An 18,307-nucleotide genomic window follows, 5' to 3' on the forward strand; every position below is an offset into this window, starting at 1 on the left:
TAATTTCATTGGGTAACCCTGACTCATGTGTTAGGGAAATTTTATTTACCCTTTCACATATTAACTTTCTCCCCACCATTCATGATTTTATAGACCTCTATCATATGCTCCCTTAGTCATCTCTTTTCTAAGATGAACAAGCATTTTTAATCTCTCCTCAGATGGAAGCTGTTCTGTACTCCTGATAGTTTTTGTTGCCTTTCTCTCAACCTTTTCCAATTCTAATATACCTTTTTTGAGATGGGACAACCTGCACTGCACACAGCTCCAAATCATTTATGAATATGTTGAACAGCACCGGTTCCAGTACAGATCCTTAGGGGACTCTACCATTTACCCTCTCTCCATTATGAACACCACCATTTATTCCTACACTGTTTCCTATCTTTTAACCAGATTCTGATCCATGAGATGACCTTCCCTCTTATTCGATGACTGTTTAATTTGCTTAAGAGTTTTTGGTGTGGGACCTTGTCAAAGGCTTTCTGAAAGTTCAAGTACACGATATCCACTGGATCACCCTTGAACATATGTTTACTGACACCATGTTGACTCTTCCCCAGCATATCATGTTTCTCTGTGTGTCTGATAATTTTATCCTTTACTATCGTTTCAACCAATTTGCCTGGTACTGAAGTTAGGCTTACTGGCCCATAGTTGCCAGGAATGTCACTGGAGCCTCTTTTTTAAAATATCACCCATTCCCCTACCCACATGCTGACAAGAGAAGGTAGGGAAGGAACGAAGGAGGCTGTTCAGACACATAACTCCCCCCTACATCTCTGTGTTAGTGTATAACTGTGGCCATGATCAGGCCCAAACTGACTAGCCAATGATCATGCATCAAGTGACTACAGTTCATCCCTCAGTATTATCCATATTGCATTTTCAATACTATTTAATATTACAGTAATGTAATATCAAATGACTACTGAATAAAGTTTATGAAAAACAATCCTGAAAGTAATAATACTAAATCCTAAGAGGCATTAAGCACCTGGAACTTCAATTGACTTAAATGGTAGTTAAAGATGCTCAGAACTTCTTTGGAGTTGGAATTGTATTTGCCACTGGTTTTCAGTTGGATTAAAAAAAATTCTGAAAATAACTTCATTACATTAACTCTTTATTATTATATGCAGGATTATGTATCACCTGCATGTAAGATTGTTTTATGAAAAGCTATCTGTTTTTGCGTACTGATTTTTAATTGGATGCACAGTATAAATTCCAATGATGAAAGGCAAATACAAAACCATTTAGTTCTTCAAGGTGTACATGAAGCAGGACCTGTGCAAGTGAAATACCAAACTTTTTTGGTTATAAATTAAATATGCCACTTTAAATTTGAACAAATATTTCAAATAAAATTGTTCTGATACTGTATTGTTCAGAGATATTTGATACATCATACTGATATAGATTCAAAAGGCTAGACTGTTTTCACAGACAAATTTTAAAACAGAAGCCTATCAAATACCTCAAAATCCCTCCGTTTTTCATAAATGGGAATTATAAGTTTGTAGATGTCAGCAATCAGTTCATATCGTTCAGCCTTCCAGAGTCCATCTGCACATTGCTCTAACAATTCCATTAGCACATCCTAAAGTTACAAAAAAGTAAAATTTAGTTGTTTTGCACTGTTTTGTTGTGTCTACATTAAAAGAAAACACAAGGAAAATGGCAGTTTGCTGAAAAACAGATTCCCAAAACAAAAATATGTAAAGGCATTGTGTTTTAAGGCAGAGTATTGGTTTAGAAAAATCCAACACAGTAACAAAAACACAGACACAGTTTTGGATGTGAACATACATACTTTGCATTTACTTTATATAACATATTGTTTTTGAGAATATCATGAACTTCAAAGACAACTCAACGTGAGTACACCTAACAAAGGAACGTGCTTGCCTTATAAGGCTTTTGTTCTGGGAATGTTTATATGCAGTCAAGCAAATAAGTTTTATAATCACTTTTCAGAAGCCTTATTATAAAACAAACTTTCTGTTTCTGAGGTGCTTTTTTATGTTCGGTTTGTGAAAACCATTACTAATAAAAAGCCAACTGGATACAACACTTAAATTTTATCGTTTATATTTAGTTTCTACAAGAACTACCTAATTAATTACATTTTCAGTACAATTACCTGCATTACACTAATAGGTATTCATAAATGTGTACTTATTAATGTACATTCTGTGAACTTGAATCTGATATACCATGTCTGAGATGAAAAGGTAAATGACAAGAGCAGGAAAGTTTAAGAAACTGAGAAATATGAGGAAGCAGAAATATGTTGGGCATAACATTCCTGGCTTTCTTTCTTTCTTTTTTTTTTTTAAACAATCTTTCTTGTTGCAAGAAGATTAGTTAAGGCAAATAGTTTATGCACTTAATTATGGTACCATTTTGTGCAAGGTAAGTTTTTCTGTTCTATGTACCACTATAACTCTTAATAGTCCAGCACAACATAGAATAGATATTTCATTCAAAAAACCCCACTATGGATTACTTGTCATTAGAGTGTTCATTTTCCATATATTTTTAATGGAATGTTATTACATTAAAAATCATAAGTAAACTTGAACTACAGTAACTCCTCACTTAACATTGTAGTTATGCTCCTGAAAAATGCGACTAAGTGAAACGATGCAAAGCGAATCCAATTTCCCCATAAGAATTAATGTAAATAAGGAGGGTTAGGTTCCAAGGAAATTTTTTTTTTGCCAGGCAAAAGGCATTATATACATTTTAAACTATTTTAAACAAGCAATTTAATACAGGTATATGTTTTAAACAGAGGAGGTGCCCCTGCCTTACCCCACACAGGCACAGCCCATTGGCACTGGAGGACAATGAGGCAGGCAAGGAGGCTGAAGGTGCTGTAGTCTAGGACAAGCACGTTGCGCAGCAGTGGCAGCTTCTCCTACTCTGCAAGCACCAGGGGCGGGCCGGGGGGGGGGAGCTCAACCCTCAGCCCGCCCACTTCCCCCCTTCCCCCATGCCCGCATCCTTGATCCGCCTCTTCTCCCCCCCCTTTACTTTGCATGCTGCGTCCTCGCTCGTCCCCGCTCCCTCCCCTGCCGCCTGAATGTGGCAAAACAGCTGACTGCCCCGGGCAAGAGGGAGGCGCACCGAGTCCTTGCTCCTCCCCCCTCCCTCCTGCCCGGGGCAATCAGCTGGCTTGCCACGTTCAGGAGTCAGGGGGAGCCTGCGCACCAAGTCCTCTCTCTTCCCCCCTCCCTCCTTCCTCCAAAACGCCGCAAGCCAGCTGATTGCAGTGGGCAGAAGGCGGGGGAAGGAGCTGATCCGTGGGGTCTGCCAGCGGGCTGGAGGCACTGTGGGGGTTGGAGGGGGGGCACGTAGGAAGGCTGCCAGCTGTGGAGAAAGCAGGCAGCCAAACAACGTAAGAGTGGAGCATTGCACAACTTTAAACGAGTATGTTCCCTAATTGATCAGCAATGTAACAACGAAACAACGTGAACCGGGATGACTTTAAGTGAGGAGTCACTGTATCAAACGAATTCTATCAACTGGAGTACTACACGCACATTTGCAATAGTACAGTGAAGAGAAATTGGACAGAGTGTGGAGAAAAGCTAGAATGATAAAGGGTTTGCAGGAAATGGACTCTGAGGCTAGATTAAGGAAATGTATTGTGTGAAAAATATAGGCTGTAGTGATTTATGACGCGGGTATAAAAGTTAATTCAGGACTTCTACAATGACAAAAGGGAAATTGTTCCCATAAATTTGCAATGACTGTATTAGAATTCCAAAGAGAAATAAGAAAAAAATCAGTTTAAATATTATAATAATGAACCAAGTTTATTTCAGGATTGGAGGAATAGGATCGGGTCCTACTGAAAGGTGAACTGTCAGGCTGGAGGGAGGTTACCAGTGGAGTTCCTCAAGGATCGGTTGGGACCAATCTTATTTAATCTTTTTATTACTGACCTCGGCACAAAAAGTGGGAGTGTGCTAATAAAGTCTGCGGATCATACAAAGCTGGGAGGTATTGCCAATTTAGAGAAGGACAGGGATATCCTACAGGAGGATCTGGATGACCTTGTAAACTGGAGTAATAGTAATAGGATGAAATTTAATAGTGAGAAATGTAAGGTCATGCATTTAGGGATTAATAACAAGAATTTTAGTTATAAGCTAGGGATGCATCAATTAGAAGTAACGGAGGAGGAAAAGGACCTTGGGGTATTGGTTGATCATAGGATGACTATGAGCTGCCAATGTGATATGTGAAAAAAGCTAATGCGGTCTTGGGATGCATCAGGAGAGGTATTTCCAGTAGGGATAAGGAGGTTTTAGTACAGTTATACAAGGCACTGGTGAGACCTCACCTGGAATACTGTGTGCAGTTCTGGTCTCCCATGTTTAAGAAGGATGAATTCAAACTGGAACAGGTACAGAGAAGGGCTATTAGGGATGGTCCGAGGAATGGAAAACTTGTCTTATGAAAGGAGACTCAGGGAGCTTGGCTTGTTTAGCCTAACTAAAAGAAGGTTGAGGGGAGATATGATTGCTCTCTATAAATAATCAGAGGGATAAATACCGGAAGGGAGAGGAATTATTTAAGCTCAGTACCAATGTGGACACAAGAACAAATGGATATAAACTGGCCACCAGGAAATTTAGACTAGAAATTAGACGAAGGTTTCTAACTATCAGAGGAGTGAAGTTTTGGAATAGCCTTCCAAGGGAAGCAGTGCCTATCTGGCTTTAAGATTAAACTCAATAAGTTTATGGAGGAGACGGTATGATGGGATAATATGGTTTTGGTAATTAAATATTCATGGTAAATAGGCCCAATGGCCTGTGATGGGATATTAGATGGGGTGGGATCTGAGTTACCCAGGAAAAAATTTTCTGTAGTATCTGGCTGATGAATCTTGCGCACATGCTCAGGGTTTAGCTGACTGCCATATTTGGGGTCGGGAAGGAATTTTCCTCCAGGGCAGATTGGAAGAGGCCCTGGAGGTTTTTTGCCTTCCTCTGTAGCATAGGGCACGGGTCATTTGCTGGAGGATTCTCTGCTCCTTGAAGTCTCTAAACTACGATTTGAGGACTTCAGATATAGCACAGATATAGGTGAGGTTTTTTTTGCAGGAGGTGGTGGGTGAAATTCTGTGGCCTGCATTGTGCAGGAGGTCAGACTAGATGATCATAATGGTCCCTTCTGACCTAAATATCTATGAATAAGTAAAATATTTTATGTGGCCATATTAGAAATTACATTTGTTTCATATGAATTAACAGAGTTACAGACACCAGCAGATTTAACCAAGTATACAAAATTGTTACATAAGTAAAATGTTAACATAATATTAGCCTTGTATACAAGCTTTATTTGTTAGCACAAAATTATGGCCAAAGTATTTTATTTCAGTAAGTGGTATTTACATGAACTATTTTTCATTCTAAGCAGTTTCAATAGTTGCGGTAAGATTTGGCAATCATTTAAAATTTTTCTTTCATTTGCTTTGTTTGGGTCACCATTTAATGTTTAGAAATACTGTGTCTATAGTTTGCATGCATTTCAATACATTAAAGAGAAACTAGTTTCATAATATGGTAACTTTTTTGACTATATATTCTTTCTCTCATCCTGTTTTGCTTTTCCATTCCATTGGTCATCTGTAGACTACTAGACTAGTGGACTATAAAATTTAAAAAGGGAGAGATGAAATTTTAAAATGGTGAATGTATTCGCCTCTCCTCACCCAGTTCTGATGTATTTGTTATTCCAAATTAGGCTATATATATGTATATATATATCTTTTTTTAAAGAAATTATATATAGAATGCATTGTTGGGCCTGACACAGGTCACTGTAGGGCATAAAATCATCTTTGCTCTCTTCTTCTCTCTAGCTGTGCCTTCTGTGCTCTGCCTTGTTGGAGGAAGAACACAGAATTACCTAAGGCATTTAACAGGGGCATGATCAGGACCATAATCTTTAATTTTCTATCTGTAGACATCAGGATACGTGATTGTGCAAGAGCTGATTTACAACTTTAGCACTTTAACTGTGTTGCTTGATGTAGCGTACTCTTTCTTCTACCGTGTACTGAGGTATGTAATGCCATATTCATGAAGTTCAAGTGCTGCATTTTTTGTGGACAGCATGGTGGGGCTGCAGTGTTTATTCCTCTTATAATGTGGCTTAAAGTACACTGTACAATGGTAACCACACTTTTTTATCTTCCACTTATTTTTATATGACTTGACACTATGAACTTGTATATTACTATTTAACTACTTTAATTCTAGGAAATCAGAAGTGCTTATCCCCTCAGTCACATGATGGAATAACAGACATTCATTATTATTGATGAGTTCATTACTTGTGATCTAGCTGGGCTTTTGGTGATGGGGAAGGGGACACTGTTTTTAGATGCTCTAGAGGTGAAACAGAAACATTTGATTATTTCCCCTCCTTAAAATGAAATTGTAGGTTACACCGTTCAAGATATTTGTAAAAGCTTATCACCTGACTACTGCTACACTTATGCTAGACTGGTCTAATTTTTCCTCAATTAAGTATGTTAAGATGCTCCTCCCTATCTCTCCTTTACATGTACACTTAGGTACTGTATAACCCCCTCAGTTCTATCATTTTGTGATAATCTTGTGAACTATAGACCTTGTTAAAGGTTTATTTATTTATGTCCGAGAGATGAAACGGGCAAAACCACATTCGAATATGACTGATAAAGAATAGCCTTATGCCGTAAGTTCAGTTATCTCTCAATGTTGCTTGTTTCCATGCTTCTTGTTTGTGCTTCCGAGATAAAAGAAAGTATTAGAGTTCCTATTAATACATACATTAAAATCACTAAACCATAGAATTTACTGTTATCCTCAAATTCTAACTTCATTTTTACAATCGTATTTGTTGGATTTCTGTTGCTTGTCAGATGCTCAAAACTAAACAAGCATCGCTACGATACAGTATGTTATGTTTACCTGTGAAAAATATAACTATCAGAAACTGCCTACAGTACAAGAGCACTGATTTTTTTAAACATGCCACCACAAAGTCACACTAGGCAAAGAAACTCTGGTCTTAACCTGTAATTTTTCTTCTCTGAAACAGTATGTTAATCTCGAACACAGGGGTGGATCTGCGCTCACTAGAACTCACCCACCAGCTGCTCCTCAAAACAATTTACTTGACTAATTACAGGTGAGACCCCACCAATTCCACAGCTGTGAAAAACGTGTCACGGACTGTGAAATAAGCCCTTCCTTGTGAACTCTGATCTCCCCCTTGCTGCTGGACTGGGGAGTGGCAGGACTTGTCCTTCCCTTGCATGGCAGCTCTAGGGGGTGGGGATGGGAGATCAGACCCACCTCTGAGTGCCTCCCCCTTCTGCAGGAAGCTACAGTGCTGGGCAGCAGCCCTGAAGGTTCCTGCAGCTGGAGGAGGCTTATTGATGTGGGTCCGAACTCCCCCTGCTGCCAGAAAAGGGACCCCCACGGTTACAAAACCGTTAAATTTCAGATGTAAACATCTGAAAAGGTGAAACTGACCAATTTAAAAATCCTCTGGCTGTGAAATTGATCAATATGGACTGTGAATTTGGTTGGGATAAGTAACACCATAAGGAGCTGGTTAAAAACAACCAATTCCTTTTGATAATACAAACCTCTCAGTGCTTTCATTTAACTGCATTATTTTCTTCTCAGAACCTTACTATTTCAGAGAATGGACATTTTGGTACACGCTCATTTTCTTTCTGTGAAGATCTCCACTAGTTCTTCACGTCTGTGTTGTCCCTGTCTACAGTGGATCTAGAGGCAGCTGAAAATGTTGCTTAGAAAGTACCAAACTCATTCCTGCTGCCATCTGAATGAGTACTTCCAAAATGATATAATAAACTTCTTTAGATGAATTTCAGCATCAACCTTCCTTCTTTAAATCTTCAACTATGACTTCAATTCCTCCCTGTCTACATAAGGTTTCCAATATGCACTAAGATCAAAACAAACGTACTTTTATTTTTTTTTCATTTTGGGAAGGACTAGCAGAGATGTTACTCACAGAAAGGAAATTTTCAACAGACATCAAATTTTTCCATTCTATTTTGATAACACCTTCACTTGTCCATTGAGACTAGGAAGTTAGTGTTCAGATTCTTAAAGAGGGGAAAAAAGGCAAGAAGAGAGAGAGAGAAAATCCCCCTCTCTAATAATACTTCCTGTGTAGATGCTGTAGAGATATGTTAGTAGAAGATTATAATTTAGAGATGCTGTCATAAATATAAAGGGAAGGGTAAACCCCTTTAAAATCCCTCCTGGCCAGAGGAAAAATCCTCTCACCTGTAAAGGGTTAAGAAGCTAAAGGTAACCTCGCTGGCACCTGACCAAAATGACCAATGAGGAGACAAGATACTTTCAAAAGCTGGGAGGAGGGAGAGAAACAAAGGGTCTGTGTCTGTCTGTATGCTGTTCTTGCCAGGGACAGAACAGGAATGGAGTCTTAGAACTTTTAGTAAGTAATCTAGCTAGGTATGTGTTAGATTATGATTTCTTTAAATGGCTGAGAAAAGAACTGTGCTGAATAGAATGACTATTTCTGTCTGTGTGTCTTTTTTGTAACTTAAGGTTTTGCCTAGAGGGATTCTCTATGTTTTGAATCTAATTACCCTGTAAGGTATCTACCATCCTGATTTTACAGAGGTGATTCCTTTACTTCTATTTACTGCTATTTCTATTAAAAGTCTCTTTGTAAGAAAACTGAATGCTTTTTCATTGTTCTCAGATCCAAGGGTTTGGGTCTGTGGTCACCTATGCAAATTGGTGAGGATTTTTACCAAACCTTTCCCAGGAAGTGGGGTGCAAGGGTTGGGAGGATTTTGGGGGGAAAGACGTATCCAAACTACGTTTCCCAGTAAACCCAGTTAGAGTTTGGTGGTGGCAGTGGATATTCCAAGGACAAAGGATAAAATTAATTTGTACCTTGGGGAAGTTTTAACCTAAGCTGGTAAAAGTAAGCTTAGGAGGTTTTCATGCAGGTCCCCACATCTGTACCCTAGAGTTCAGAGTGGGGGAGGAACCTTGACAGATGCTCCCTCAAAAGGGACAGTATTATGAACATAGGAATTTGGAGATTTTCCCTGGAGGCGGGGGTTGGGAACACTGTGCAGCAGTTCACCAGAGATGCTCTCCAGTTTGTTTTATTGAAGTTTTATTCCTCTCTCATTCAGTGGTTTGTTATTTAATGAACCCCAAGATCGTTACAGATGCTTGCGCAAAAGAATGAAAAATCTAACTTTCAGTGTTTTACAAAGATAAACAGCAATATGTACCTTGCTGCTTTGTAGTTTTTTTTCCCTGAAGAGAAGTTCTCTCTGCCCAAGATGCACCTAGAGATCTTCTATGTGCTCTGGAATGGAATGTTGGCTAGAGAATTAACATTTGTTTCCCCTGAGGCAGCACTGTACCGATATCCATCCAGAGAATATTTAGATTGACCTGGTATCTCCAGAGGTGAAATGAAAACATTTTGAATTTCTTGTAGAAAAGTTTGTTTTAAATGGATATTCCTGGTTGTGCTAAAGTGTTTGCACCTTATGCTTAGAATGCAGACAGAGGGAAGGCAGGATAATTTCCTGTGATGAGAAACACAAATTTATCTTTGTAAGGAATGACAAAGGGGCTTATATAATACAATCTCATTATTATAAATTGTGCAGTAGAGTTCTTGCATTTAGAGATACGCACGCTCTGAAATCCTCCCTGGTGAGTCCGACGACAGAGACTCCAAGTGCAGAGACCACGGCGGTGCTGAGTGGGATGGTGCAAGGGAACAGTGCCGCAGGGATGGTGAGTGGTGCTTTATCATCACAGGCTTGCCTCTGGATGGTGCCATGCCTTGAGGTGCCGGAAGTCTGTCCTGCCTGGCAGGGGACTGCTGTGCCATGATGGCAATCGGGTCCCTGGTCACCTCAAATGTATCCGGGGTAGAAGGGAGCTCCAACTCCTTCATCTGACACTCTCTAGCAGGAGAGTGCAACTGTTCAGAATTCGAAAGACCCCTCTGCAGGCCCATAGTCAATGGTGTCGTTTCCTGCAAGAGAGGTGCTGACTGCCCCTGCACGGGACCCACACCGCTAGCGCTGTCAGTCTCGGCTGCTCTCACCGTGGGCAAGTGCTGTCTATCAGTCTTCTTGTGCTGCTTATGTGGCACCAGTGAATGCGAGTGGTGCCATGTTACCGCCATGGGTTTTGGCACTGGGGAGTGACAGTGCCGAGGGACTCTATGCATATTGTCCTTCTTCGGTGCCGTAGCTTCTCTAACGGAGACCGGAGTGCTCCGCACAAAGGTGTCAGTGCCAAGTCCTGCTGGCCTGGGGCCAGCTCGGGACAGAGGGCTGCCTCCATGAGGAGCTGCTTGAGCCTGAAGTCCCTTTCCTTTTTCGTTCTCGGGCAGAACCCTTGGCAGATCTTTCAGCCATCCGTTTGATGTGCCTCCCCCAGACACTTTAGGCAGGCGTCATGGGGCTTGCCCCGTGGCATGGGCTTGTGGAAGGTTCCACATGGTTTAAAACCTTGGGATCGAGGCATGGCTGCGAACCCCAAGAAGGGAAGGAACTGGGGTGGGGGGAACCCCCAACTCCAACTACTAACTACTGTAACAAACACTAACTATTTAACTATTTACAGGCTGACAAAACAGAGATACTAAGGGAAACACTTGCCGAAGCAAGAGAGACACTCAGCTCCAATGACCATCACTGGCCGTAAGAAGGAACTCAAGAGGCGGCAGGTCAGAAGGAACATATACACACCACCATAAAGGTGAGTTGGCTCCAGAGGGTTCCACAGCTGACCGGACGGACACCACTAGGGGAAAAACCTTCTGACGACTGTACACGTGGTGCACACACATCTATGTGGAATCGACATGAGCAAGCACTGGAAGAAGCACAGATACTTCCTTGAGTGGGATCTCTTAGCTCTGTGCCACCTGTTTAAACAGTTCTTGGAACTGCTTAAAATCATCAGCAGCAGTGGGAGGTGGGGCCATTTTGGCTTCATCTCGTGACGATGAGGAATTATGTGCTTTTGATGTTGTGTCCTGCTCTGTGCCCTCCCTCCCTCTTGTCCTGTTTCATGTTGGACTTCAGAAGTATCTGGTATGGAGAATGGTGGTGGTTATCTTATCCTACTTCTATGTGGGGTGGGAGGTTGGTTATAAGGTGCCCTGTAGGCTGCCCCTGAGTCCCAGTGTGACCACTGCATGGAGAAGGGCATGGGTGGGCATATCCATGGCTGTCCATACCAAGGCTGCATATCTTGTCCATATTGGACCATTGATCGCACAGGTCCCAAAGATGATCTGGTTTCAATTGGTGAAGAGTGGTGTGAGGGGACGACACCCTCTTTGTGCTCATCGTCCTTGTTGCTAGAGAATGGTGGGGCGTTGGGTGAGGCTGATTGTTCAGGTGCTGTATGCTCCAGGGAGCCATCGGTGCCGAAGAGTGGAGAGACTGGTATGGAGAACACCAGGATGTCTCTATGGTTTAGTAAATAGTGTGGTGCTGGCGGTTTTGTGCCATTGCTAACAGTGCCAGTGTTTTTGATGGTACTGTGGGTGGTGCCGAGGCTTTGTAACTTGACTTGGTTGGTGCTGGTGGTGCCATCTTTGCCCTCTCTGCTGGTGCCGATGAAACTGTCGGCGTGGGTAGTGGTTGCATAGCCACCTGTGACAGCTTTGGTGCTGTTTCTTTCACTGGTGTTGTTGGTGCTGCAGAGGAGATGGTAGGTTTAAGACGTGCTTCTAGACTCCTTGTCTTTACTATAGGACTCGACAGAGGTCCCTGTGCCTTGAAGGTGCATACCCCTGGAGTGGTTGGCACCGAAGACAGAAACCTGGCAGGAAACAGTTTCTTTTTTGTCGGCTCTCTCTGTGGTGAGGTTGTAGCTCTTTTCCTCAAGCTTTTTGAGGAATGAGCCTTGTCTTTCGCTGAGGTTGAGGAACCCAGGGATCGCCCTGTAGAAGGGGTCTGTTGTCCGGGGTCTGAGGCCAGGCAGAGAGATTTCTCCATAAGTATGGACTTCAGGTGTAGGTCTTGATTCCACCTGGTTTTGGTCTTCAAGTTGCTACAGTGAGTGCACTTTTGGGGAATATGCAACTCACCAAGGCAGCGGATGCAGAGGGAATGTCCGTCTGAGATGGGCATAGTGTTTCAGCACAAGCCACATCTTTTAAAACCTGGAGAACCAGGCATAGTTGAGTGCGGTTTTAAATAATATTTTTTTTTTGTAAATAACTAAGACTAATACTAACTATATATTGAAACAAACTATTTCTAACTATGTTTTCTAGATCTGACCCTGGCTGACGGGACCCCACTATGGAGCTCCACTTTTGGGTGAGCACGGTTGAGGTTGGGGCACGGGCGCTCTAGATGAGGCGCCAATGGCACCACAAGACAGCCACTGTGCATGCATAATCCAGATGGACACTAATGCTGAAATTCTCTGCTCTATGTTGCAGGTATGCACCCACTCCTGAAGTGGAGCACCCCCAGGGACATCACTCGGAGAAGAATATATATATATTGAGAGAGAGAGAGACAGACTCAGACCTGAAGGATATAAGAGAGTAGTAGAAGGCAGGTACATCAGCCTCAGAAGGAGCAGGTCCCTGTTCCCTGGATAGCCAAACAAAGGCTACTCCAGGCCAATCTGATGCCAATTAACCAGTTAAGGTTGTTAGGCTAATGCCAGCACCTGACCCCAATTAACTGGCAAAGGGTCAGTTAAGGCCATTAGGCTAATGGAGACAGCTGGAACCAATCAAGGTCTCACTCATACTGCCCAAAAGCTCTCCTTTCCAGTTCCCTTGAGAGTGCCTAGGTGAAAGGAGCCGGAGGAGAGGAAGCACTGCTGTATCCTGAGGTAAGGGTGAAGCTAGGAAAAGGGGACCATGGTGAAGTGGCCCAGGGAATCAAAGCAGCTTCAGTGGTGAAGGGAAATCAGCCAACAGCTGCTACCATTAGGGTCCTTGGGCTGGAACCCAGAGTAGAGGGTGGGCCTGGGTTCTCCCCCCCGTCCCCCTCCGTGCACCCATGCTCTACAGAGATCCCCTTGAGAGGGGAAGCAGGCCTCGGTCCAGTCAGGAGGCCGAACTGTGCCTACTGAGCGCTATGGAGTGACAAAGACTGTGGGATATTTCCCGTTCCCATTTCTGGCCTGTGATGAAAGTAACTCAATAGGCTGTGACTCTTGCCACTACACTGTGAAAAGAAGATCACACTGGGGCCTTAGTGAGTTTCTGAGGCCACTGAATCCGCCCGGAAGTGTGGGACCCACCAATACACACACACACACATATAAAAATAATAATTCTCCGTGGGTATTCCTTCCATGTATTGGAGTGTGAATTGCTCACAGTGACTAACATGATATCCTTCTGATTCTCCAGGGAGATTTGGTGGTACATTTCATTTTCCCTGCACTGCACATTGACCATATTACACTGTAGATCTGTTAAAAAAGTCTACACAATTGACTTATTTAAAAAAACAAACAGATTTGATTTTTTTTTTGGAAAATTTCCGTAAGTAGGCCTGTAATGGGGGAAAAAGCCCAAGCAGTTTCCGATTGTTACAATTAAACATCTAGGACATTATAAATGGTGGTCAGTTTTGAAATATTCCTTGAACACATACTAGTCATTTTCTCTTACACTAATGGTTCTCAACCTTTTTGGGCTGAGGACCCATTTGTAAATCTTGATGGTCTGTCGCAAACCAGTAAATAACTTTAGTGCAAAAAAATTTGGCTTACTAAATATTTCTTAACCACGATACCTAATAAACACATTAACATAATAAGTACTATATAAGTACATCATGTGTACAATAGTGGCAGATCCTGTGGCTCCTGTTCCATGGGGCTGGCTGGACTCGTTCCCTGCTCTGGGTGTTGCAACCTCTGGGCCATTCAGGTTTTGGGAGCGGCCTTGTCAAATCTGGGTAAGCAGCAATGCGATCTGGCACCTGGGGTCACAGTGCTACTCACAAAAGTTTGGCCCAGCCATCCTCCTGTCATCATGCCAGAGGGGTGACTAGGCCAATCCTGAGCAGTGCTGTGATCCTGTGCACCAGGTCACAATGACTGGATTGGGGTGCTGAGCCCAGCCAGCCCTGCAGGACTGGAGTTGCAGGAGCTGCTGCTGTGGGGTGAGCGTGGGGAGGCAAATAAGCCCTTGTGGAATGTGCCGGGGCTGGAAGGTTGGCCAACTTGTAGCAGGTGCAGGAGGTGATCCACAATGAGATCCTCTGCGATGAAACCGGAAGACCTTTTATATGGTTTACCACTGCCACAAACAGCTGGTTCGATTTTTGGAACAACTTTGTGTGCTCTATGTAAAAGGTGAGCGCCCATCGAACGTCCAGTGAGTCGAGTCTTTGCTCCCGGCTGCTCGCATGAGGTTTAGGGTAAAAACAGGCAGGAAAATATTCTGGTTGGAGTGAAACTGGGACACAACCTTCGGAAGGAAAGCAGGGTGAAGTCTAAACTGTACCTTGTCCTTAAAGAAAACCATGGAGGGAGGGTGTCATAGTTCCTTCCCCACTCTGAACTCTAGAGTACAGATGTGGGGACCCGCATGAAAGACCCTCTAAGTTTATTCTTACCAGTTTAGGTTAAAAGCTGCCATCACCAAAGTGTTACACAAAGAACAGGGGAAGTGCCCACTTGGAAAGGTCTCCCCCCAAAAATATCCCCCCAAGCACTACACCCCCTTTCCTGGGGAAGGCTTGATAAAAATCCTCACCAATTTGCATAGGTGAACACAGACCCAAACCCTTGGATCTTAAGAACAATGAAAAAGCCTACAGGTTCATAAAAGAAGAATTTTAATAGAAGTAAAAAGAATCACCTCTGTAAAATCAGGATGGTAAATACCTTACAGGGTAATCAGATTCAAAACAGAGAATCCCTCTAGGCAAAACCTTAAGTTACAAAAAGACACAAAAACAGGAATATACATTCCATTCAGCACAACTTAGTTTATCCGCCATTTAAACAAAACAGAATCTAATGCATATCTAACTAGATTGCTTACTAACTCTTTACAGGAGTTCTGACCTGCATTCCTGCTCTGGTCCCGGCAAAAGCATCACACAGACAGAGAGGCCTTAGTTTCCGCCCCCCCCGCAGATTTGAAAGTAACTTGTCTCCTCATTGGTCATTTTGGTCAGGTGTCAGCGAGGTTATCCTAGCTTCTTAACCCTTTACAGATGAAAGGGTTTTGTCTCTGGCCTGGAGGGATTTTATAGTTCTGTATACAGAAAGGTGATTACCCCTCCCTTTGTATTTATGACAGAGGGTCAGAGGTGAGTACCTTAAGTTCTGAAACACTCCTTGCCGAAGTAATGGAGACTAGAAAGGCAACCTTCCATGAGGCCCCATCAGTTTGGAGAGAAACAGGTTGAGAACCCACGCAGGGATCGGCTGCCGAACCTGTGGGTACAGATGCTCCAGACGTCTGAAGAAGTGGCCAACCCTGCGGTTGGTGAAAACGGAGTGCCCGATCACTCCTGGGTGCAATGCAGAGATATCTGCCAAGTGCACCTTGATGAAAGAAGCTGCCAGACCTTGCTGCTTAAGGTGTAACAGGTACTCCAAGATGAAAGGAATAGAGGCCTGCAATGACGGAGTACGGCCCTGGGAGCACCAGACTGCAAACCTTTTCCACTTGGCCAGATAGTGGACCAAGTTGAGGGCTTCCTACCAAGCAGGACCTACCTAACCGACTGCGAGCACATGAGCTCCGTGGGGTTTAACCATGAAGCTTCCAGGCCAAGAGGCGAAGAGACTGAAGGTCTGGGTGACGAAGGCAACCATGGTCCTAGGTGATCAGGTCCGGAAGCAGGGGCAACGCGATAGGGGTGCCCACTGAAAGTTCCAGGAGCGTGATGTACCAGTGCCACCATTATGACCATCACTTTGTCCCTCTGGATTTTGAGCAGGATCTTGTGCACAAGCAGAAATGGCGGGAACGCGTACAACAGATGATCTGACTGGGGAGGAGAAATGCGTTCGCAATAGAGCCTTGGCTCTGGTTCTGAAAGGAGCAGATTTGCAGGCACTTCCTGTTGCCCTGAGTGGCGAAGAGGTCAATGTGGGGAGTTCCCCACCTCTGGAAAACAGTGCCAGCTCCCGAATTTTTGGTTCCAGGAGCTCCCCCACAGAATGCCCCTCAGTGGTGGCTTCCAGGGCACAAGCCCTCGATGCAGGGGTTGGTCCCTGTCCTACTTCGGAACTGGGGAGTGAGACCAGTGCCTTGCAGTTTCCACTGGCTTCGGTGCCAGGGAGCACCAGTGCTGAGGGTCTCTGTGCCCGGAGTCTTTCCTCAGCACCACTTCTCTTATGGAGGCCGGAGTGCTCTGCACAGAGGCGAAAGTCCCACTCCTTTTTAGCTCTGGGGTGAAATTCTCTGCAAATCTTGCATCAAGTGTCTGGGGGAGGTGCACCAGACTGACCGGTGCACCTCCCCCAGACACTTGATGCAAGAGTCGTGGGGGTCGCCCACTGGCATGGGCTTGTGGCAGGACTTGAATCCTTGGGATAGAGGCATGCCCCGAGTCCCAAGGGGAAGCAGGAAAGTCTGAGTGGGAAAGACCCCTCCTCCCCCATGCCTACTAACTAACTAGCTACCTAACTATAGCTAAACTATCAAAACTGTGAGAGACTCTAAACTATATAGAATGAGCATGGAAGAACTAGGGGAACACTTGCCAAAGCAAGCCATCACAGTTCTAATGAGTGTCATGGGTGGTAAGAAGGAACTGAGGAGGCACTGGGTCAGCAGGGTCATATACTGAGCGCCACAGAGGCGCCACTCCAGAGGGCTCCACAGCCGACCCAATGGGTGCTGCTATGAAAAAACTTTCCAACAACTGTGCACATGGCATGCGCACACCTAATTGGAATCCACATGAGCAATCACTTGAAGAAGTTTTGATACTTCTGGGTTCCTAAAGTCAGAAGATCTTGGGAGTGTAGGCTTTGTAATCCTCCAAAGATGGCCTTAATAAGCACTGCTCAAATGGGACAAAGTGGTTATACTCCTACTTTATCAATCTTTTATGAATTGGCAGAAGTGAAAATATACAGATGGTAAATCAATCTATACCTTCACACCAATTCAAACACATGGTATAAGTTAAATAACGTAATCAGATTACTGGTAGACATTACATAAATCTAAATCTACATCTTTGTTGGTGAAGTGGTCAAAATCTTTACTATGGTTAGTTCTGGATAGTATATAAAACAATCATCTTGTAGTTTGTCAGTTAGCATATTTTTTTTACCCCATGTAACAGTCTTTTTTACTTGTTTTTATGTTCTTAGTTACTCTCTTTAGGTTACCTTTTTTTTTTCTTTGAGGATTTTGAACTACTGAAATGCTGCTGTTATTTTTCCAGAAATGTATACCCAGTTATTTAAAGGCTGGTCAGCTCAGTTAATCCATTTTATAATTAACTCCAAGAGTGAAACAGACAAATTTGAAAAATCATAAGATTAACACTGTAAAGCAACAATTGTTTACGAGAGTTGATCTTAATAAATATGAATTTTGTTTACTCACTTCATTGAAGTGAACATCTTGCATCCCAACATCCTCCATCATTGAAGCCTCTTCATCTATATTTGGTGTGATTATTCTGAAAGTGGTACAGCCTTGCTTAAACATTCCTATTATTGAAAAAGAAAAATATACACATTAAATTCATTGCTATCCAAATATTTTTGTCCTTTCATTAGGATTACGTTAAGTCACGGTGCACCAGTTTTGACGGGACAGAAAATCCATGCTAATGTATCTGAATGCACCTACTACAAAAATGACAAAATAAAATTTGCAATGTGCTCAATGAATTATTTAAACCAACACATATCTTTAATATTTACTTTGGACATTGGAAGTAGTAAAAATTTCAGCAATATTTCTATTCTCTTTCCTCCAAAAAACCAAGGTGGTCAGGACCAATGTATTAATGGATAATATTCATTTATGACTGAAGATGGAAAAGGATTTATTGTTCTCTTGTAGCACTTAGTTTCCTAGATTACAGAGAAATATTCTGTGCTAAAACAAAGTGAAAAACATCATTAAACTTTATGCAGTCAGAAATTACACAAACATAAGGTTTTGAAAAAAACTGTTTCAAGAGGTAAGTTGGTAGCATTGTGTACTTCTGCTGCAAAAAGCTAATGAGCACCATAAATTGCTTTTATGGACACCCAGCCAGCCAGTAGCTATA

The 18,307-nt window shown here is 42.8% G+C and overlaps 1 protein-coding gene across 17 annotated transcripts in view; it reads right to left on the reverse strand.

The window, feature by feature from the left end:
• DOCK9 (dedicator of cytokinesis 9) overlaps positions 1-18,307 on the reverse strand; it is a 331,662-nt gene that overhangs the window by 22,202 nt on the left and 291,153 nt on the right. For all 17 annotated transcript variants that reach the window (XM_075129522.1, XM_048854041.2, XM_048854093.2 and 14 more), the window contains 2 exons: positions 17,632-17,738; positions 1,481-1,603 (listed from right to left, as the gene is read on the reverse strand). In XM_075129522.1, coding sequence (XP_074985623.1) covers positions 1,481-1,603; positions 17,632-17,738 — 230 coding nt within the window. The remainder of the gene's footprint in view (positions 1-1,480; positions 1,604-17,631; positions 17,739-18,307) is intronic.

This window comes from Caretta caretta, chromosome 1, assembly GCF_965140235.1.
Source record: "Caretta caretta isolate rCarCar2 chromosome 1, rCarCar1.hap1, whole genome shotgun sequence".
NCBI lineage: Eukaryota > Metazoa > Chordata > Testudines > Cheloniidae > Caretta > Caretta caretta.